This window comes from Ictidomys tridecemlineatus, chromosome 3 (assembly GCF_052094955.1).
Source record: "Ictidomys tridecemlineatus isolate mIctTri1 chromosome 3, mIctTri1.hap1, whole genome shotgun sequence".
Classification (NCBI taxonomy): domain Eukaryota; kingdom Metazoa; phylum Chordata; class Mammalia; order Rodentia; family Sciuridae; genus Ictidomys; species Ictidomys tridecemlineatus.
Window position 1 is genome coordinate 113,088,672 of NC_135479.1, and position 23,063 is coordinate 113,111,734.

Consider the following 23,063-nt stretch of genomic DNA (forward strand, 5'->3'; position numbering starts at 1 on the left):
TCCACCCATCAGAAGCTTCTTAACTTAGGGAGTCCCAGGCCATGGTCTGGGTTGGTAAGTATACATAGCTGGTCACTGAAGGTGAGCAAATAACTTTGGACTTGCTCTTTCCTGAGTGTTCAGATTAATCTGTTTTCTGCTACGTTTGAGCAATGAAAGCATTCCAAGTTTTCAAGCATTCACTCTATCTATATATATGTATTTTAGCATTCAGATAATTCTGAAGTATAACACAGCACTTTTTGCCTATGTGATAACTTGTCCTATTTGCTGAAAAGTAGATAAAATATGCAGGACGTAAGCAATATGAAGAGGACATTATGGTGCCCTTTATCCTGACATTAAACAAATAAATCAGGATTGCTGGTCAATAATCATAATTTTTATGTCTTAGACGATGCTGCTGCACTAAGATTTAAATACCAACAACAACAGCAACAACCAAAGAAACAAAACCAAACAAGGATAGAGCAAATTTCCTAAAAGCACACTTGTTTTGGGTGACCTGCTCGTCGTTCAGATTTGTGAGTCTGATGGCTCCTCCTCTGAACAGGTTCTCCACTGGCAAGATACAGTTCCTCCTGAGGAGCAAATGCTGGCAGCTAGAGTTTGGCTGCAGGCTGGGAGGGAAGGAAACTGAAGGCCGCTGCAGCCCTACAGCCCTGTGGCCAGGTTTACTGGAGATGAGAACCATGCAGTCACTCAGCATTAAATGGCTTTCAAAGTGCTTCCAAAAATATTGTCTCAGATTCACATACAATTATAAACAATACCATGGGTGCTTCTAATTAATTTTTCTCATTTTAACCACAGTTTGCTGAGTGCTTCAGCTATGAATTATCACTAGGGCTCAATTGGTATTTGGCAACCATCTTTCTCCCCCCTCTACAGAATATGATCTAGGAATGATGGAAAGATGCAAAAACTAATCATCTCAGGAAAGACCACAAAAATACAACTCCTCCTGAACAAGGGATGTTCAGGGGACAGGAGGAAAGTGACACTGGGAAGTAGAAAGGTTCACAGGGCCTCCTTGGAACATTCACCTGGGAATAGTCTTGAATGAAGGGTGGCAACCTGCAGCCTATGCAAGAAGGCTTAGAAAGCTGGGACAAACACTATTATAAGAATTCTGGGCAGGGAATAAACAAAGCAAAAGAATTAGAACCTGGGGCTGGTGTAACAAGGGGAAAACAGCCCTGTCAATTCAGCTGACCTGGTGGGAGGGGCTGCTGAACCTCAGGGTGCACTGGGTAGGCACAGCCTCCTTTGCCTTGTCACTCTCTCCTGCCCCTTGCCTTGGTGATTCCTGTTTTTCTACCCTGCTCCCTACGGGATCTCCGGATTTCTCTCTTCCACCTTACCTGATCATAATACAAAAGTGAAAAAGAATCAGTAAATACTGATTAAATTTTTATGTTTACCCTTCTGAATTTTTAAAAAGAAGCCAAGGTGAACCCTTTTCTCTTAATCCCTCAAAGATTCCTGGTATCTGACATAATGAAACAAAGTAATATTAGTCTAGACATCCTGTTACCAGAGAAGCCCAGATGAATATCTTCTTCTTGCTAAATGTCTTAATATTCAAGGCTGCGGCTTCTCTAATGTTCTCTTTCTGATAAGACAGCTCAGAGTCTTGATTAAGATGAACAGCAGGATGAAAAAAGATAGAGAATAGAAAGATCAAGCCTGTTAGACAGAACATAACTTGAGATGTTGCCACTGGCCATTAAAGGGCAACACTCTTTTCTGTCTTCCTGGCATAAGCACAGATTTTAGCATTAGTTCCGTGAAGCTGCAAATAGTAAAAATAAGAACGCAGACCCAGGCCAGGGAACTGAGTGCATGCTGAGCACATGCTTCCTGAACAGGATGTCCAGTGGTGGGCGTGTTTCTTCAGTGGGTCATGGTCAACCTCCCCAGAGGTTCCCTTAGGGATAAAGCCATGCATTTGCAAGACACCTGGCTGATGAGTGGCTCTGAACCAGGCATTTCATCCAGGAATTACTTACTGGTCCTGAGTGAGACTAAACGTGGGGTCAAGGCCTGATCCATATCATGTTCCATCATATTCCCAAGTACTGCAAGTGTCCAGGTAGGAGAAAGCCATGGCAAAAAAGGCTGCAGCAAATAGCCTTCGCCAGTTGATTGAGCACAGGAATGTGGCATCACCATAGATGCTAACTAATGATAATATGCCAGAAGTTTACAAGCTAAAATGAAATTATTAAGAAATCCTACCTAAAAGCATTTTATTCAAAACAGTTCCAATACTTCCCCTTCTCTTCACTGTTTTTGTGGTGCTGGAAATTGAATCCAGGCCCCCATGTATACTAGATAAGTATTCTGTCCCGGAGAACGGTGATAAATGCTCCTCCATGTCTGTGCTCTCTGGCTTTCTATTGCTTAGTCTTGGCTCTCCTTTTTCATCTGGCAAATTTTCTTCTCTCACTTGTTCGGCTTCCTGAAGGTCTGGTTGCCTTCTTAGACCTTGTTTTGGTTGAACTTAATTAAGATACTAAAGTCTTATGAGGGAAGGGGTCAGAGGGAAAGATTATAAAACTAATAAAAATGTCTGGCAGGTGTTAACATGGATTCCAGCTGACATTGTGGGGTATCCCTGTGAGGCAGACTCAGGGGACATGTCCCCCAGAGAAAGTGACAGGGTCAATCCATACTCCCTCAAAGGTGCAGAGCTTTGTGATGGAAAGAGACATGAGAAAATGTTCTCATGAAGATCACATAAATCTGTCTGCTGTTCCTGGAAAGTCAGCTTTATTTGAAATTTCTGGTGAGAATCAGAGATTGATTCTATCATCCCGGCTTTGTTACCTTCCAACCAAAAGTCTCCACTGTCATGGTTCATTTCCTCTTAAGCCACCCTTTCGTAGTACCCTGCCTAAGTCTTTCTGAACATTTCTCTGGAAGGAATGTCAGAGTCAATACTGCCAGGGTTTGTTTACGGTTGGTGTGACAGACCAAACAACTTGATCAGCCTCCTGCATTCAATCTTCCTACCTCCTCCTCTCCCTCTTCCTGGTACTGTTCATCAACATTATCCTCCTGCTGGTCTGGATTTCCTGCCATCTGTTGAAACAAAAGGGGAGGCTCATGTTACTGTACATTGGAGATGCCTTCTATAATACTCGGGGACAAAGAAGGAGCATGCCACCATGAACAGTGCACTCACAATGCACTGGTGGCCAGGAAATGATGAATAATCATTGCTAACACAAAGCACAGGGTGTCTGTTACCCTGAGTGCAGGCATGTCGTTTCACATAATGGCCTTGAAACCACTAGAGTGGCAAACCTTCTCTCAGCGCAGATTAGGACTAACCTTTTACATAAACCAGGCATTTACTAAAGTGCTCAGGTTAAATCCACCCTTGGTAGTGGCATCTGCTTACCACCAAATGCTCCTCCATGTCTGCGTTCCCTGGCTTTCGATCGCTTTGTTTTGGCTCTTCGTTTTCATCTGGCAAATTTTCTTCTCTCACTTGTTCTGCTTCCTCAAATTCATCTTCGCCTTGATTATTGGGGTCATCTGCTGGGTTTATATCCTCTACAGCTGCCCGCTGTAAAATTTTAATAAAAACCAACCGCCACTTCAAAACAGAGGATCAAGTTTAATTTCATTTGAAAGGCCACACACTGGCAGAAAATGAAATCACCCTTCACTGCATCGTTCATCCCTGTCCCTGCCAGCGCTCACAAGTACCAAGCACCCCACTGTCACAAGGTAGAACTCCTGCTTCACTTGTGAGACGCTGAGGAATCAGAAGGAAGGATAAACGGTGCTTCCTTTCTGCCAAGTTATTCCAACAGTCTTCCAAACGCTAGCAAACCAAGAAATGTGAACAAAACTACACAGACAACCAGCAAAACAGCTAATAAGTTGGAAAACCAAGTGGGAGGAAAAAAAATCAATGCTAATGTATACAGGAGACTTACATAGGTGAAGTGGTAATTCTTTTCATGGTGATGTTGATTTTTATACAAAACTCTCTTTCAAGCGATTTTAAACATGTAAGTAAGTGCAAAGCAGCTGATGGGGAGGAAGATCTCTACCTCTGAGAAGAAGGGGAGGAAGATCTCTACCTCTGAGAAGACCCAAGCCAAGAAAAGTACTAACTCTACAGAAAATGGTGTATTTGTAGTATGGACCATGTTCCTTCCTTCCTTCTTTCTCATTCATTTTTTATATTTTTGGTACTGGGGATCGAACCCTAGAGTGCTCTACCACTAAGCTATATATCCCCAGCCCTTTTCATCTTGTATTTTGAGACAGGTTCTCACCAAGTTGCCAAGGGTGACCTCAACTTTGTGATCCTCCTGCCTCAGCTCCCTAAATCACTGGGATTACAGGTGCGCTCCACAGCACCTGGCTGAACTATTTCTTCCTTAGGAAACACCACTATGAAACTGAGAGAGACTACACTGGCAAGGGATAGGAGAAAATCTTTGGCAACATATTACAAAAAAATATACCTCCAGACCCACCTTTGAGTGGTTCTCAGTTACTGTGGGACAACAAATGTCCTTCAAACAATCAACTTTAGAATTATTTCAATTTCCCACTTAAGTTCCCAAGGCACCTTCCAAATAACACACATCATAACAAAAATTCAGCTTTTAGGAACAGAGAAGGGCAGAAATGATGATGCTTGCTTTGAGTGTCCCCAATCCCTCTCAGGTCATCTATAGGACACTTACTGAAGTGGCAATTGCTTTGGAGAGACACTGAAGCTATGCAGTAAGATTCAGTCTCTCCTGGTGTTCTCCAGACAAGATTGTACTTCACTTTGCTGAAGAACCTTGAACGTGTTCAAGAACTCATTGCTCTCAGCTGATCTATTATCTGTACACCCCTGGCCATAAACTTCATTCAAGTGCAAATAACACTCTTCTCAGGAATACAGTGACAAATCCTCACCTTTACACTAATTTCTAATTACTCCATAAGCTCCTGTCATACAGATTTCCTTCATTTATGGCAATAATCTGTATGGGAACAGAGGAAAACAGCAGCACCCTCTCTTCAGAAAAAAAAAAAATCACTAAGTATGTCTTAGTATAGTTCTTAAAAATGTGCACAATGGTTCCAAGACTGACCAAGTAATAAGTGAGGGCTCACAGGCACAAACAGTTAAATTCAAATAAAACAGCTAAGACAAAGAGGGACAAATGGGCTGACAACTTCTAATTAAAAGAAGGCATGACAGAAAGACCAGTGTTCCCAGTATGTCTCCAAAATGTGGAGAGATAAGAAGAGTAAAGGGTCACTGGCAAGTAGTCAGCCTCCAGCCACTCCCAGCAAAGTGACTGTCCTTCACTCTCTATGCACACTTGCTTCCTTGCTCTCATGGGACAGCCTCTCACTCTCTCATTCTCTAACCCTTGCTCTATCATGACAATATTTCAGGGCTGTGTCTCTGCTGCATGCTTTCCTATATACCAGTGAGGGTACAGCAGAAAAACCTGCTCTGTGAGTCAAGTGGAAAAGCCATTTCCATAAAAGGGCTGAAAGTGGCCAGCAGAAGGACTCTCTCAGTGATTATCAAGGAAGGACATGGATCTTCTTTTCAATTCCCTGGATCAATATAAACTGGATCCATATGGCAGTAGGGATTGAATATTATAAGCACAGGGGGCTGCTTTACTAGAACAAAAGATGATAGCAAAAGGTGATAAGAAGCCAGGAGCAGTGGTGCATGCCTATAATTCCAGAAGTTCAGGACGCTAAGGCAGAAGGATCACACAGTTCAAGGCCAACCTCAGCAACTCAGTGAGGCCCTAAGCAACTTAGTGAGACTCTGTCTCAAAATCAAATACAAAAAGATCTGGGGATTCGGCTCAGTGATCAAGAGCTTTTGGGTCCAATCCCTAACAACAACAACAACAACAACAAAGGTGATAGGAAATTAAAATAAGTTGTGAACGTCATCTACACACAACACATGATCACTCACTCAATGTTGGCTTATCTCCCTTATAAGCAAGGTCAAAGCCCTAGACAATCCAAGTGAATCAGGGGTCTCATTCCTTTTTTGGAAAACACAGAATAATGCCAGTTGTTAGATGTCTACTTAAATGTTCTCCTCCCTTGTGGTACTTGAGCACTTCTTTTCATGAGTGAAACCACATATTTCACCAACATATTTATTAAAATAGTCCCTGGACTATTGGGAGGTGACAGAGTCACATGCCACATACCCTGGCAGGCCACTGGACAGGCTCAGGAAAGGGTAACTTCTCCAACTTCTTTGCTGGCCTGCCCCGTCCCCTCCCATCTTTTCAGCATTACCTCATATTTCAATGCCTCTAAATTTTACTTTTCTAGGTTTTAATTTTATTAAGTTAAAAAGTGTCAAAGGGAAAACCTTTCAACATTATTTTTTCCCAAAACAGCCTTTAACCCCGTCTCATCTCACATCCCCTACATCCTGGTTGAGGGTGAACTGTGCTGCTTATAGGTAATTATGCAAAGCCCTCTGTGTGCTGACGAAATGACATGCACATCTGGGGCTGGACATCGGAGTCAGACAAATGCTTAAGGTTTCTTTCTGCCTGTGCCTTTCCAAGTGGCAGATCCAGGAGTGAGGATACTTACATCTGCCTCTGATTCCAGGTCAGCTTCTGGGGGCCCTTGTCCATGAGGCTCCTGTCCATTTCCTGGGTCTCCTTCTGCTTCGTCCTGGTGCTGGTTGTCTCTTTCATAGGCTAGCAAATCAAAGGAACTACAATCAGCTGAAAGAATCAAGCAGGATTCCTCCCTTTCAACTCAAAGGAGAGCCTCCAGGAGGCCTCTGGAGACCAGTCTAAGTCACCCACTCTTTCCCATGACTCGGTTAACTCAACAGCTTTCCTGCATGGTTTTGTCCTTTTCCCAGACTGTGTCTAAGGGTTGGGTGGGGGTGTGGGGGGGAAGTGTTGCTGTTCTAACTTCCCAAAGCAATTTTTTTTATTTGTTCTAATCAGTTACACACGACAGCATAATGTTTCTAACAAGCTACATTTCCCCCTTCGGCAGGAAAAGGACCACAAATCAAACTTCCTTCATAAAAGAAAAGTCCAGACCGTTGGACATTGCTAAAATAATCAATTAATTTTTGGATAATATTAAAGGTAATGGAAAATTTCCAGTGAGGGTATGCTGGGGGGTGTCATTAGGAAATGAAAGACAAAACAATCTCAACTGTGTAATTCAAAAACAAACAGGGCTTGTCACGGACGCTACTATGGCAACAAGGACACCACAACAATACAGGCCATCACACGGTTATGCTCACACATAAAACTGGAAAGTTTTTAAAAAAATACTTAGATGAAGAGAATTTTAAGAGCACACAGGAGAAGAGCGGATCACTTTTTTAAAGTCAGATACAAGAGGAAAGGTTTAAATGACAAAATCATGGAATTTGCAGGGAAATGGATGGCACTAGAGCAGATTATGCTAAGTGAAGCTAGCCAATCCCCAAAAAACAAATGCCAAATGTCATCTTTGATATAAGGAGAGCAACTAAGAACAGAGCAGGGAGGAAGAGCATGAGAAGAAGATCACCATTAAACAGGGTAGAGAGGGGGGAGGGAAAGAGAGAGAGAAGGGAAATTGCATGGTAAAGGAAGGAGACCTCATTGTTATACAAAATTATATATAAGAGGAAGTGAAGGGAAAGGGGAAAAAAACAAGAGAGAGAATTGAATTACAGTAGATGTGGTAGAGAGAGAAGATGGGAGGAGAGGGGAGAGGAGAGGAGGGGGGATAGTAGAGGATAGGAAGGGCAGCAGAATACAACAGACACTAGGATGGCAGTAGGTAAAAAAGTGGATGTGGAACCGATGTGAATCTGCAATATGTATACGGGGTAAAAATGGGAGTTCATAATCTGCTTGAATCAAATGTATGAAATATGATATGTCAAGAGCTTTGTAATGTTTTGAACAACTAATAATAAAATAAAAAGAATCAAAAAAAGAGTATGGAGAGCATTTAATTTAATATAAAGACAATAGTTACTGATAGCTCACTATTAGGCTACAAGTTCATAAAGGGGTTAATTAAATAAAGAAGGGGAAAAACTGTTGCTCAACAGTTTTACTGATAACAGAAACAAAAAGCTCAAAGTCACCACAGGGGACAAAAGGGAATGGGCTCTTGACTCTCAGGGCAACTAAGTGCACAACAAGCTGTTGAGTGGGGTGTTGTCATCTTACTTTTAGACTCTCTCTAGAAAAGGAGAGTTAACTTCCAATTCTATCTTCACAGCAAGGAATGCATGACTAGGCGCTTATCATGAGAGAAAGCCACTGCTGATTTAATCTGAAAAACTTTTAAGGCAATGACTTCCAAGGTCAGGAGAAAATGTAGAATTAATTCCTCAAAGCATAATAATCCTGTGATAATTTGTCAGAAATAACTATTTGATATGCAAGAAGCTTAAATGATGGGGAGAATAGTGGAGACGAGAGATTATCTTGACCAGTTCTCTTTTCTTTTTGTGGTACTGCGGACCAAACCCAGACAACTATGGAGCACTACGGCAAGGAAGACTCAAGAAGTGACAACAAAGGCATGACTTCTTTACCCTCACTCAAGTATGCATTTGGCTTGTTGATATTAGGGAACACTGGCTCACTGATATTGTTTGATATAACCAGGTAATGTTATTAAAACATTCATCATCTGAGAAGTCTTACCACCTCCTTCCTCTTCCTGGATTCCCTGGTCCTCTGCTCCCTGAACGATATCATTATCCATAGCATTATAATGAGCTTGCTGCCTGCCCGGGACACAAACATTATATATTCAGGGATACAAATTAAGTGGCACAGTTTGACACAAAGTCATTTATCTTTTAAGGTAGTAATAAACAAGATTTTTCAACATCTTTTAAAAAGCCATAAATTTTTTTTTGAACTTTTAGGTACATGATAAAGTATGATGAAAGTTCTAGATATGCTTCCAACAGATACATTAAAAAGGTAAAGCATCGTTCAATGATAAAATTAAAAAGTTAGTACAAAGTCTTCTAAGCTACTTTGAGACTTACTCTATCGCTTTAGAGAAGAAAAAAAACCTGATTATTTTTAAAATTAAATATTTGCCCTTTAATTCTCAATTCCTCCTGGACTACATGAGCAACATGAGCCCCTCCTGTTCCTGGATCACAAATACACAAAACTGCTTGCAGTGGGAGAGGGGCTTCTATGCCCATCGAGAGAAGGGACAGGCTACCGTAGCTGCTCCTGGCGCCGCTGCTGGTCCTCCTCCTGCTGGTCTTGCCTCTGCTGGGCCATCTCTTGGGCCAGAAGCTGCTGCTGCTGCTGCTGCCGTAACAAGTGTCCCTGCAGCCTCTGGTGGTGCAAAGCTTCCTGCTGTTCTCGTAGCCGCTGGGCCTCCTCATCCCTCCTTGCCGCCAATCTCTGCTGTTCCAACTGCTCCTCATATGGGGTACGGACCCTGGTGCCCGGCTTGGCTGAAGGGTACACCTGGGGCAAAGACAGTTGATGCTGAACAAGAGGGCTCGGCTCCCCAGGGGTTTCTCTCCCTTTGTTCCCATGACAAACTCAGGAGACAGGCTGGTTTATTAACCTATTTGTCATGTGAACTGTGATTACAAATAAAGCCCAGAAACTCCTATTTTTCTGCTATCTCTGAATTGCCCTTGGCTTTGTCTAGTGACTGTTCTTCCCAATTTGCTGGCACTAAGGCAGACTTTCAATATGTTCCCTGCTCAAATGGAACACAGGGCACAACACAAGAAATCAGTTTTGGACCATAATTAAATTTGTGTTTACAAGGCTCTGACGCAAGCAGGCACGCGGTAACCTCACCCTAATTGGCCAATATGTGAAGCTGAGGGTTTCTCTATAAAGAGTTAAAAGATCTAGGGTCACTAACTTCAGCAATGTATATGCCCATCACAGGCTAAGCACAGCCAAAATAATAATGTCAAATTCCAGATTACTGTGAAAAAACAGGAATTGAGTTCCTTCAAAGAAACTAAGAATAGGTGAAGAGACAGTATTGTCTGATTAAAGAAAAATCAGATCCAGCAATTTTTTTTTTTTTTTTTTTTGGGACCAGGGATTAAACCCAGGGACACTTAGCTACTAAGCCACATCTCCAGCCTTTTTTAATATTTTATTTAGAGACAGAGTCTTACTGAGTTGCTTAGGGCCTCTCTAAGTTGCTAAGGTTGGCTTTAAACTCTTGATCCTCCTGCTTCAGCCTCCCCAGCTGATTGGATTACAGGCACATGCAACTGCACCTGGCAGATCCAGCAATATTTAAAACTCCTCTTCCATCAAAATTTTCCCCATCTTCCCCTCCCCTCCTTGACTAACATAAAAATAAAGTCTCTGCTACAGAAAGGAAGCAAAGTATGGAGGGGAACTGAACCAAGTGGAGAACTCTTGCAGAAGGGCACAGAGTGGCAGAGTTTCTCAGGCTAAGGCCACATTTACAAAGGCCACCACACCTACCCAGCCTGAAGCCTCAAGCAGCCTCAAGTTTCAGCCTGAAGCTTCTGAGTTATAAACAGGTGATCAGCTGGGTACAGTGGTGACCACCTATAATCACAGAGAGGCTTGGGAGGCTGAGGCAGGAGGATCACGAGTTCAAAGCCAGCCCAGCAACCTGGCAAGGCCCTGTTTCAAAATAAAAATAAAAAGGGCTGGAGATGTGGCTAAGTGGTTAAGAGCCCCTGCCTTCAATCCCTGGTACAAAATGAAAACAAAAGAATAAACAGGTAATTGCATTCAGGTAAAGGCCAGAGGCCCTGCGGCTGGGTATCGGTGTAGAGCTAGCAGAAGAAAGGTGCCTAGTTGCCCTCAATGTGGATAGATTTCAAGTTCTTTTCAAGTTTTATTTACAATAATGGCTGTTTTATTAAGAAAGGGAAAAGTGTACTTATGTAGAGGAGCATGGGCAGGAAGCAGGGTCTGAGAAAAAACTTGTTCAACACACTCACCTAGTGCACTGTCCCTAAGTAGTAAAGCAGCTTGTTATAGAAGTTTTTTGATTCATTCCTGACAGAGAACACGCAAAAGCCAACCCACCAACTGGCGAAACTGAACAGAAGGAGGGGGACTATGGATCACAGAAAAATGAAGCCTTTGTCTGCCTCAAGCTGCTCAAGACAGGACTTGACCCCATCTTGGGAAGGTGTCCATCAGGTGCTCCCGTATCCACCATGTCGATATTGTGAGGATGAGTCTCTTACTTGCACCACTAACAACAAGGACACATCTACACGCCAGCAGCAATTGCTCCTGTCACCAGCCATCTTTCTTAGCTAGGTAAGAGCTGTGCTATTAATATTACAAGACAACTTAAATATGTGCACATGATGGTTAGTGAAATCACCTAACTATTTTTGTAGAGATTTTTCTTTTATATATATATATATATTTTTTAAAAAAAAAATTCTTTCTGTACTTGTAGATGGGCAGAATGCCTTTATTTTATTTATTTTTATGTGGTGCTGAGGATCATACCCAGTGCCTTAGGCATGCTAGGCAAGTGCTCTGCCACCGAGCTACAGCCCCAGTCTGGCCCTTTTTAAAAAAAAAAAAAAAAAACTTAAGATCCACTTTATTTTTGTTCCCCATCCCAGTGAACGTGGGTGGGTGACCACACCTCAGCCTGAGCATGCCCCTCCAGGAGGTTGGCTGCCTGATTTCGTTCCTGCTGTTCCTTCCACTCTCGGTCCTGCTCCTCTGGTGAGGGATCATGTTCTTCCTCCAGATGTTCTGCCTGCCCAACCTGCTCCATCTCCTCCTCTTCCAGGGCTTTTCTGTGCTCCTCTTCCACCTGATGTGCCTCTGGCTCTGGGGGTATCAGTTGTTGGTTAGGCTGGGCCACAGTCTGAAAATGTGCCTCTTTCTGGGTGGGGAAATAAGGTTTTGCGTCTTCTGTTCTTCTCGGCATTGCTTCATGTTTCTGCCACACATTGCTATATCGAGACACCTAGGCAAGCAAACCATAGGAAATGTTGCTCATCCTTTTCAAAAGCAATGATATCATTCATTAGCATGTCCTTGGAGGTACAATATAAGCAAAATTCTGGAGTCTTGAAATATACATAGTCTCCTGACTTAAAAAGATACGAGCAACGGAGCTACTTAAATTCCACTGTATATTCTCAGCTACAAGATGGAGAGAATACAGGCAAAATTTCATCTCCAAAGAATACAGTCAATAACCAGGGCAGTGAATCCTCTAAGCAGCCACACCTCAGAAGTAAACCTTTCCCAAAAAAGCAACCTAATTCTCCTACTTTCCCTCAGAATAAAAAAGGAAAAAACCTTGAAGTGATGAAATGTTTTCACAATTTTTTCTATGTAAATTTGATTTGCAATTAATTACTTGAAAAGAGAAGAATAAAGATGCAAATGAAGAAGAATTGGGTTTATTTTTTATTAGTTTGGTTTACTGGTAATTAAAAGAGATTGCCATTACTAATGGGTATCTCTGTTGTTTTAAAAATGCCTGTTAAACAAGATACAATAAAATATTCTTAATGCATTTTAAAAAATTGTAACCACAAAGGGTCTTTTGTACATATTTTGTATTGTCAACATAGAAAACTCAGAATAGAAAGAAATAAAAATAATTTTTTTTTTTCGGAAGAATACTTCTCACTGATTGGTTCAAATCAGTTTTTACTTTAACTTTCAGACATCTCTATGTGATTTGAGTAATAGGAAGCTGTGGGGAAAGTGATACAGCATTGATAGGAGAGTATGTCATGCCCTTTACCCTCAATCTTTTTCATCAGGAAATACATAACTTCTTCAAGTGAGATTACTCTCTCAAATTGAAATGATTGTGAAAACACTATTCACAGACAAGCAGAGATATAATTACCAAGCTTGAGAAGCTGGGCTACATAAATAATACACAGGAGAGAAAAACCCTTTCTTAGGCAACTTTCATAGGTGTACATTTTACCAAGGCCCTTAACTATCTGGAAAGTTTGACATAACACTGCCCTGGCTTTATTGCAAATACTTCTCTCAAGGGCTCTAAGTGCTTTGAAACACTGGTCATTTATCTTTGCAATATCCCTGTGAAGGTGGTGAGAGCAAATAACTACCATCTCCAATGTACAGATGGACAAACTAAAACTCTGAAGTATCAGAATATGAATCCAAGAAACTAGAACAGAGTCACCCTAGGAAAGAACAGAATCAAATGCCAGGCCAGTGATCTGGACACACTCTCTTAAGTTAGCAGCTAACATAGGGTTCAGGGAGAACAAGAATCGTGAGGACACTGAGCCTGCCTATTAACCAGTCACATCAACTCCATTATTTCCACAAGCAGGAAGGTCTTCTCAAACATTTATTGTTGAAAATAACTTTGTCAGGGGGAAGATAACAATATTTCTCATTTTTTCATTAAATACATGATTGAAAAACAACTATGTAAGAATTAATGATAAGGAGGACAATACTTTTGATGTCCCCCTTATGAAATATTCTTAATCCAGGTTTAATTTTCATTAAAAATAAGAATAAAGTGCATTATGGGACCAGCACTCATACATCAGGCAGTGTTTTAATGCAAATTTTGACCAGCTTTGTATGGACCCAGTACTGCACTAAGGTCAAATATATTAACTTTAATACCTGGGTGGGCTGTCACATAATATCCTCATGATCATTTGACCTTCTCACACTATCTTAAAGAGGGAAAAATATCCACTGACCTTGAAAAACTCAGACACTACAATTCCTTTAAGACAAATCCACATGAAAAAGACAAAGCCAGGAAAATCTTTTCCAGAAAACACTACAATAGCAGCTCTCAAACTTCTCCCCAGACCAGCTGAATCTGAATTAGAAATGCAAATCCTCAGGCCTCACCCCAAAATAACTCAATTTGTAAGTTAAGGAAACTGTGGGGCTGGGGCTCAGCAGTCTGAGCTTTAACAATCCCTATGGAGAATTCTGATATACACTAAAACTTCTCTGAACACTTCTCTATAGTGGGCGATATTGAGAGTGGTTCACCCCGTGACAGCCTGACAAGGAAAGTGATCTAGTTATCACGAGTTTTGCCTCTCACCTCTTGTGGCTCTCTGGTTGGCTGCTCCCTTGCTGCATTGTAACCTCGTGGAGAACGTGCCACCTGGGTAAGGGTAGCATTCTGCGGCTCTGCTATTTCAGGATTTCGAAAGCTTGGGATTCTATTCAGAGTATCTTTCAGTTGCTTATATTCTGCAACTTGAGTCTGCATATAAATTGCACAATTGAATGTAAATTGCACAATTTGAGGAGGGAAAAAATATCAATCATAGATGAGCATTTAGGTTCACTGGAGGACTAGACAAAAATATTATACCTAAATACAAATATGTGGATTATTTTCATGCATTACTATTCTTCCTTAGACATGCTTAACCATTTTTGAGCACATGCAAATTAGAGTTAAAGGAAACAGAAAAAGTATCCAAGATAAATGTTAGTTTTATGCTACATGAAACAAAGAGAGAACTTCTGTAAATAACTTTCCTCTATAATTATGAAAAGTAAGACAGCTATGCAATCCAAGTTTTATCACATTCAAACATCTATTAAAAATTGACAGTTATACAAATACAGGTGCATATATCTTTTACCAATATGGTCTGAGTAACATTTTTCAGTGAAAAGAAATATCTGCATGTGTATGTGTGTGTAACATAATTGTTCAAGCAAGCTTCTCTCACTACCCAAGTTGCTAGATAGTTTGGGCTCAAACAGGGTTCCTGCCTTGCTAAAACACTTCTGATGCTGTGTTCTGTTTTTTAGTTAGTTTGTTTGTTTTGTTTTTGAAAGCGGAGAGAAATAGGCAAGAAATAAAGCTGGATTTTTGTTCCCCAATTCTGAATGTCCTTTTCTTTCAAAGTGACAAAGGTAGTGATGCAGCTGTAGAATAGAACTGGAATACACTCATATAGGAAAACCTGTGTGATTTAGGCTGTGGGAATTGTTGGAGGGATACATGTGTGTGTGTGTGGCTATAATGTTTTTAATACTAGGAGCTGGAAAGGTAGAAAATAAATCAACAGACACTGTGTATATATAACTCATCATATACACCCACTCTGTTATCATGCAAGCAGAAATGCTGTGTGTGTAAACACGCACTGACATAAACACATACAAAGAACACAGAAATCTTAAACAAAATCCCCAGGCAAGGCTGCTTCCCTCATTGGAGAGTGCAGAGCAGATACATGGAGCCACGGCCAGCCAGACCTCTGTGGCCACAGCCCTGCACACTGCCCACAGTTTTCTTCCCCTAGGAAGAGGTGTCTTTCTGCTTTTTTAAAAACTTTACATAAAAGTAAAGAAGTTAGCTTGCTAAATCTATGTCAAAGGAGCACCATCATAAAATTTGTATAACAGTGCACCACCACCTGGCCAGTGGACATCCCTGGACTCTCACCCTAGAAATAATGATTTGAAGGGGCTGATGGAGGCTGGGGTCTCACTTCAATACCAGGAAGACCTGAGCTTCAAGTCTGACTCCTGGTCACTAATCTTGGGTCAGCCACTTGACTTCCCTTTTGGCCTCAGTTTTTTAGTTATAAAATGTTACATGCCTCACTGGATTATGAAGAATAAATAAAATTCTTTTTTAAATATATTTTAGTTTTAATTGAACACATATCTTTATTTTCTTTTATGTGGTGCTGAGGATCGAACCTAGTGCCTCACACATGCCAGGAGAGGCCACATCTGGAGCCCCTAAAATTCTTAACTATACTTTACAATCAAGTTATCAAGACAGAATCTCCTGAGATGATTTACATGAGAAATGCACATGCCTGAAACAGTATATTTCCAGCCCCCTCTGAAGAGATTTGAGGAAAGTTCTAACATAGTTATGGACTGATTCTTTGGACTGATTATGGACTGATTCTTTGTATCTTTCCAAAATGCACATACTGAAATCCTAACCCCACATGTGAGGGTATCAGAAGGTGGGGATTTTGGAAGTCAATTAGGTCATGAGGACAGAGCCCTCACCAATGGATTAGTGCCTATGATCGGGGTTCTGATAGCTCTTTCAGTCTCTTTCTGCTTTGTGAGGATGCACAGAGAAGTCAAGTGTCTACAACCTGGAAGATGACTTCATAAGAATCTGATCATGCTGGCATCCCCACCTAGGACTTCCAGCCTCCAGAACTATGAGAAATAAATTTATGTTGTTTATAAGCCACAGTCTATGGTGTTTCATGGCAGCAGCTCAAACTAAGACATATGGCTTTAATTAACTATTGTACCTAGTTATATAACTATTTAAAAAAGAATAGGAAAAACTTGGAGCACCCTCCCAACAAAGGAAAATAGACAACTACACATAAAATATTTCTTCTCTTACAAAAAATACAAAGTTAATACAGACAGTGTATATATTATAGAATTTGTTTTTGGCTATTAAATCAACGGTTTCACTTATATTTGCATGGATTTTCAGATTTGTGGCTTAGTCTAATATTTTACACACAGTGTTCAAATCTGTTTGCCACATTTTACAGTATAAAGAACTGCTTCACATAAAATAGCACTTGATAAAAGTTTACAAAGAAGGCTTGGAAAGAAATAATCTCCTCTAAAGTCAATTTAATTTACATACATGTAAAAAAATTACCACACAGCCACAGTTTAGTAGAGATAACCAGTTAATAATGACCATCTTTTAAAAAACAAAAGATAGAAGCTACAGCCTCTGAGCTGGGTCAGGGTCTAATATAGTATACTGCTTAAAAATTTTATAAAGACAAAAATAATGCATGGCCTCTTGATAAGCACATACGTGGTTTCCTTTTGCCCTTTTCTTGTGACTCCTTCAATTGGAAGAAAAGTGAAGACCTGGCTGAACACAGTGACTAAACTAGCCATTCCTGTTTCTTTGCTTCTACCAGGAGCACTCCACACAGCAGCACTTTAATAAGCTCTGCAACAATTGTATTTGTTCTTGTTCATTCAGTAAATATATACCGAGGGCCTGCCTGCCTGTACCAGGAGTTGTTCCAGGCTTTGAACAAATGGAGATTATGACTCTTTGTTTTTCTTTCTCTATTGACCCTTCTGCTTTTCTGCACTTTGACCAATACCACATAAGCCTTGTCCCATAAGGAGTGTGTGCAAGATGGAATGAGGAAGGGATAGAAGAAAGTCCAACAATGATTTATTTAGGTGGCTAGCATCATAAAATCCTACAGATTCTATGCCAAGAGTTGACACAGATCAGATTAGTTGTGAAAGGCCATATGTACAGGACAAAAATCTGTGACTTAAATAAATATTAGATAACTGCATGTAGGATCCGATAGAGGTAGAAATAGTCAGATGTACCATATCACCAGTGCAAAAAAAAGAATCATCAAGAATTTATTTAATATTCTCTAGAGTGAATTTTAAAAGCATGCAATATGCTCAGGATTAGGATAGCTCTGTCCTAAGTAACTCACTGGCTTGTCAGAGTCCACATGCATAAAGGAATTCAGAAATATTAAGCAGACTGTAAAAAGAACCCACAGAGGCTGCTACCCTTCTAACCTGTGCAGCAGCTAGTGCACTCTTGTGGTCTTCCAAAGTCACTACAAGTTGTTCATGCTCGGAGAGTAAATTCTTATGCTGTTGCTATACAAAAGAGAATTTTACACGTTGAACTTTATATTATAAGACAAGTTCTTCTTTGGTATGACCATCCCAATGTTACTTGCTTGTTTTTTTGTTGTGGCAGCAATTGTTGCCTTTAAAAATTATTGGAGAGAGAAGACTATGATTTATGTGGTATTCCAAAATCTCAAATGTGCTACCCAACTATAACCATTTACAATGAAATCAAAACCAAAGCAACAAATCTCTCTTTATTTTTAAGCCTTTGCCAATAAAAATCTTGTTAATATGCAACCATCTGACCAAAAGAATAATTTCAGTATTAATTAAAATATTTAAATTTTCGGACCACCTTTAGCTTACAATACTAAAGGGCGAACGTATCAGGTACATTCCAGTTATGCAAAGCCCACAGTCACAGTCTGGATTTGTAAAGCAGGTCAATTAGGGGATGACTTTTAAAGTCATTCTACACAGTATAGCAGGCAAGCACCCAAAAGGCAAATGTCTGGTTAAATTTTACCTTGACATCTTGAAGCTGTGTATGTATGTCTTGGTGAGCTTTCCTTAGTTGTCTATTCTCTTCTCTCAAGTGGTACACAGTTTCTATTTTAGAAAAAGGAAAAGAAAAACCACACACACACACAAAAGCCTTGAAATTCTCAGGTTTTTGCTTTTATTAAACCTGAAGCCTCTATCTTCCCTCCACCTCCTACACACACACATACACACACACACACACACACACACACACACACACACACACACACACACACACTCTGTCCCAGTACTGGAAACTGAACCCAGGGGTGCTGCATCTCCAGCCCTTTATATTCTTTTTATTTTTGAGACAAAGTCCCACTAAAATTGTGGAGGCTAGCCTCAAAATTATAATTCTCCTGCTTCAGCCTCCCAAGTGGCTGAGATTACAGGCATATACCACCATGTCTGGCCTTATATAACTTATTTTTAGGATTTGCTTTGAATTTTGATAGGATAACAATTCAAATCAACAAAAACTACAAGATGTTGGGATATAACGGGGATTTGTCTGGACCTAGCTCAGTGGTTTACTTTTATACAAGCTATGTGTTGTAGATGAAAATTAAAAATTTTTTTAACTAAACATGAATTAAAAATGAAATATTTATGTTAATAAGCAAGCCCTTAGGAATAAAATGTAAAGCACAGGAATGGTCTCAGATTTGAGTCTTTTCACAAATTAAAGTTATCAGCAAGTACAGATTCTATTTCTCACGGTGTAATTTGCATAGTCCTCTAAAGGTACTTCAATTACAAAGGCAGCTCACAAAATTACAGACAGACAAGGAGAAATCCTACTTATCTGTGAAAAAACTAAACGTTTTCTTTTTCTTACCATTGAATTCTTAATTAATCCAAGCTCAACTTCTAATAGCTATATGACAGTTATTTCTGTTTGTTTGTTTGTTTTCAGAGCAACAATGTAAGACTGTAGCAGTCAGAATGAAGTCCTCTTCTCCCAAGCACTACTGTTCAGGGAAAACTTTTCACTTAAAGATTCTAGATCCATCTCTTTTATCACCTTGGTGGATTTTCATCACTTCCTGTATCTGGGCATTGCAGATGAAGAACTGACAGTTGCTGAGCCAAATTCAACCCACAAATATCATCTGACCCCTGAAATGCTGGCCTATATAGTATCTCTGACACCACCACCATTTCAAAATAAAGAAACTGATTCTGACAAAATCCAGCAACACGGGACCAATTCTCATGTTCAAAACACTGTGCAGAAACTGAGTGTTAGTATGGTGGCTATATAATCATTTTCCAATGAGAGATGCTTTGGAGATGTAAAGTGGGTTCTATGATCACCTAGTTGGGACAGCAGGTATGAACCTGGACTGTCCTGGGGCAAACTGTCGCTAATAACAGCCATCTCCTTCAGCCAAGGCTCTAACTCGCCAGGTATGCTTCGTACGGAAGGAAAGTATTAATCACCAGCTTTCATAAAGCTCTGATCATTTTTACTCCCTTACAGTCCCTTCCTGATCCCTGGACATTGGATTCGTGATTGGGTTTGGGGGAGAGATCAGGAATCAGGTGGGAAGTGTGGCTAGTAACTGGGTAGCACACCTACATGTAAAAATGGATTTTCTCAAGAGTAAAAACCGGATACCACTGGCAATCTAAGAGGACTCTATGATGTGTGCCATCGGATGGTGGCCTTCAGTCTAACACAACACACATTTGAAATACCAAAACTGTGCTAGTGTTTGAAGAAATTTCAGGCTATAAACTTAATGGTGGTGGCCCCTGGGCCTTTGCTGGGCTTCCCTAAGCTAGCTGTTTAACTAGAGCAGGCCTCTACGTCTTAATTTGTTGAATGAGGCTGAGCAACACACACCTCAGTTATGTTAAATGAGATCATCCACATGAAGAGGTTCGCTTGGTTCCGTGCTGGTGATGAGAATGATGATAATGAAGGGTGATTATCTTAGCTTTGTGCTACAGGCTCTCCTTGCTAGGAGTCCCAAGTTCTCTCCTTGTATCACATCCAACTACCAGAGATTGCTTGGACTCTACAACTTAGTTGGCCACCACTGACCTGCACTGATCACAAGGTGCTTTAACTTACTGTCCTGTGGTTTTGTCAAGTCATAATCAAACAAAGGTGCTAGTGTGAACAGTGTCTGTGAAAGTGTCAAAGTCACTGTACACACTCGGTTGTTTCAGGTCTCCAGAAAACTTTTCTTTTAAAATTGGTATCAGAAGTACTGCTGTCTTTGTTCTCCTAACTCACCGGTATGTTCTCTTTCTGATGACTGAACCCCCAATACTTACTGTATTTCCCCTTTTGTCCTGGGTGCCAGGAAGTTCAGATCAGATTATGAGGCTCAGTTCTCAGAACCCACCTACATGTCCTACTATTTTCCCCAGTTCTGCTTTCTGCTCTGTGTAAGTGGTATGGTTTAGATGAAGTGTCCCCCAAAAGCTCATGTGTGAGACAATGCAAGAGAGTTTAGAGGTAAAATGACTGGGTTATGAAAGCCATAACCTAACCAGTGCATTAATTCACTGATAGGAACAAACTGGGTGGAGATGGTAGGAAGGCAGGGTGTGGCTAGAGGAGGTGGGTTACTGGGGGTACATGCCTTTGGGGTTTATATTTTGTCCATGGTGAGGAAAGCTCTCTCAGTCTCTCCACTTCCTGGTCTCATGTCCTAAGTCACTATCCTCCACCACATTCTTCTGCCATGATGTCCTTCCTCATCTCAGGCCCAGAGCAGTGGAGTCAGCTGTCTACATATTGAGACCTCTGAAATCATGACCCCAAATAGACTTTTCCTCTTCTAAAATTGTTCTTGACAGGTATTTTGGTCATAGTGACAAAAAGCACAACTAAAACAATAAAGTTAAGAAATTCAGTAGTTTAGACAAAGGGGAATGAAGGGAAGGGAGGGGTTGGGAAATAGGAAAGGATTAAGGTGGTTAAACAAGAAAGACTAAACACTGGAAGCATTCACAGAAGGTGGCATAAAGGAAATGAATCTGACATAATTTTCCTATGAACATATATTACTATACCACAGTGAATCTCCACATCATGTACATCCACAAGACAGGGATCCTAATTAGAATAAGATATACTCCATGTGTGTATAAATATGTCAAAGTAGACTGTCAAGTATAACTAAAAAGAATTTTAAGAGTAAGGGGTAAAAAGACCTAAAAAAAACCTGTCTTTCAGTGTTATTGCTGAAGTTGAATGTACCGAAGTATAAATCAGGCCTCTAGAAAATTTTATTTCTCATTTCTTATTGGATCTATGTATTATCCATATATTTTAATGAATTTACATAAGTTAGCAAACACTAAACAGTGTATCCACAAGCTAATATCTCTTGCCCCTCCACACAAAGCTGTGACTTTCCCAGACACTAGAATCCTCTGGTTTTCTCTTCCTTTATGCCACCTTTTGTAATGCTTCCAGTGTTTAGTCTTTCTTGTTTTCCGTATCCAATAATCCCTCACCACCTGCCCACTATGATAGACATGCCAAGGACACATTCACTGTCTTGGGTACCACCTGCTAACACTGGCCCAACTAGCAAGAATACCTTAACCCTTCCTACGATTGCCTCAGTCATAGCTTACCTATTTCTACAGGGCTTTTGTTATAGTTTGTTCTTTTTTTTTTGGGGGGGGGGATATTTATAGACAAAATAAAAGTATAGAGAGGCCATATGTGCCCATCACCCAGCTTTCCTCCATGAATCTTCATAAATGTGGCCTACTTCTCACACATGAGCTTTTGGGGGATACTTCATCTAAACCATACCACTTGTTTGCATAGTACAAATGATTATAGCCTTATTCAGATTTCACAACTGGTTTTGCATATACCAAGTATCTTTTAAAACCACTATTCACACTCCGAACTTACTTAGTGCTAATGTATTGGACTGCAGAATGCACTTGTTTCCTGAACTCATTCATACTCAAAGAAGTAATGCCTTTTTTCCCTATTACTATGAAAACATCTGCCCCTGGTGTTAGCGAAGTGAATGCACTGTCTGCTAATCACTATTCTACCTGCTCACACCATACCCTACTAGGTGGATACATTTATGGTCATCCTTATTTAACAGATAAGGACAATGAAGTCTTTGGTGATAACACAACTTGCCCATTATCACATTAGTCTTTGAAAAAGCCCAGGTTCACAGCAGTCTGCAACTAGAGACTGAATTTTTTGTAGCTCCTCTCAGTTGTCAACCAGAGGTCTCCCTGCAAACCCTGGGGAGTTTTGGAACTATATGGAGCAATTTTTGATCATGACAGTAACTAAGGAACACAGAAGACATGTAGCAGGTAGAGAATCTAAGATGCTAAATGTTTCAAAACACACATTCAGAGAACTGTCTTGCCCAAATTGGCCATATGCCCCACTGAAATAGAATAGACTAGGCCGAGTCATTTATTTTGCTTCCCTGTACAAATCCATTAAGATAAATACGAAAAGTTACAAAGAAGCAAGTAGCTGGTAAAGGCACACAAGATACATGGAAATCAATCACCACACAAAAACAAACAAGATGAAAATGTATTATTCTACAGAAACATTCACATGACTACTTATTTACATATCATCTACCTAATTTGATTTTCAAAATACCTTTTAGCTTAGAAAGTTCTTGTTCCTTTTCTTCCTGAAGTTGCAAGTATTTCTGCTTGTGGTCATTGAATGTTCTACTGAAGTCTTCTCCTTGTTTACGATGTTCCTCTTCCAAGTCACTGTGCTGTTTCTTCAGCTCCTCATGTTGACTCTGCAAGACAAAAACTTGAGCAGAGATATACATTCTCTAAATCATATAACACCCTTTTTTCTTTTCTTTCTTTTTTTTATCGTGGTACTGGGGACTGAACCTGGGACACCTGAACACGATGGAGATA

General features: G+C 40.4%; 1 protein-coding gene across 5 annotated transcripts in view; it reads right to left on the bottom strand.

The window, feature by feature from the left end:
* The window catches only part of Golim4 (golgi integral membrane protein 4), a 76,950-nt gene that overhangs the window by 7,435 nt on the left and 46,452 nt on the right, over positions 1 to 23,063 (bottom strand). For 2 of the 5 annotated variants that reach the window (XM_005332507.5, XM_078043605.1), the window contains 10 exons: positions 22,786 to 22,936; positions 18,148 to 18,230; positions 17,562 to 17,645; positions 14,077 to 14,241; positions 11,644 to 11,973; positions 9,238 to 9,491; positions 8,700 to 8,782; positions 6,613 to 6,722; positions 3,410 to 3,577; positions 3,019 to 3,087 (listed from right to left, as the gene is read on the bottom strand). In XM_005332507.5, the coding sequence (XP_005332564.2) occupies positions 3,019 to 3,087; positions 3,410 to 3,577; positions 6,613 to 6,722; positions 8,700 to 8,782; positions 9,238 to 9,491; positions 11,644 to 11,973; positions 14,077 to 14,241; positions 17,562 to 17,645; positions 18,148 to 18,230; positions 22,786 to 22,936 (1,497 nt within the window). The remainder of the gene's footprint in view (positions 1 to 3,018; positions 3,088 to 3,409; positions 3,578 to 6,612; positions 6,723 to 8,699; positions 8,783 to 9,237; positions 9,492 to 11,643; positions 11,974 to 14,076; positions 14,242 to 17,561; positions 17,646 to 18,147; positions 18,231 to 22,785; positions 22,937 to 23,063) is intronic. The other 3 variants (XM_078043604.1, XM_078043606.1, XM_021731176.3) reach the window with 3 other exon arrangements.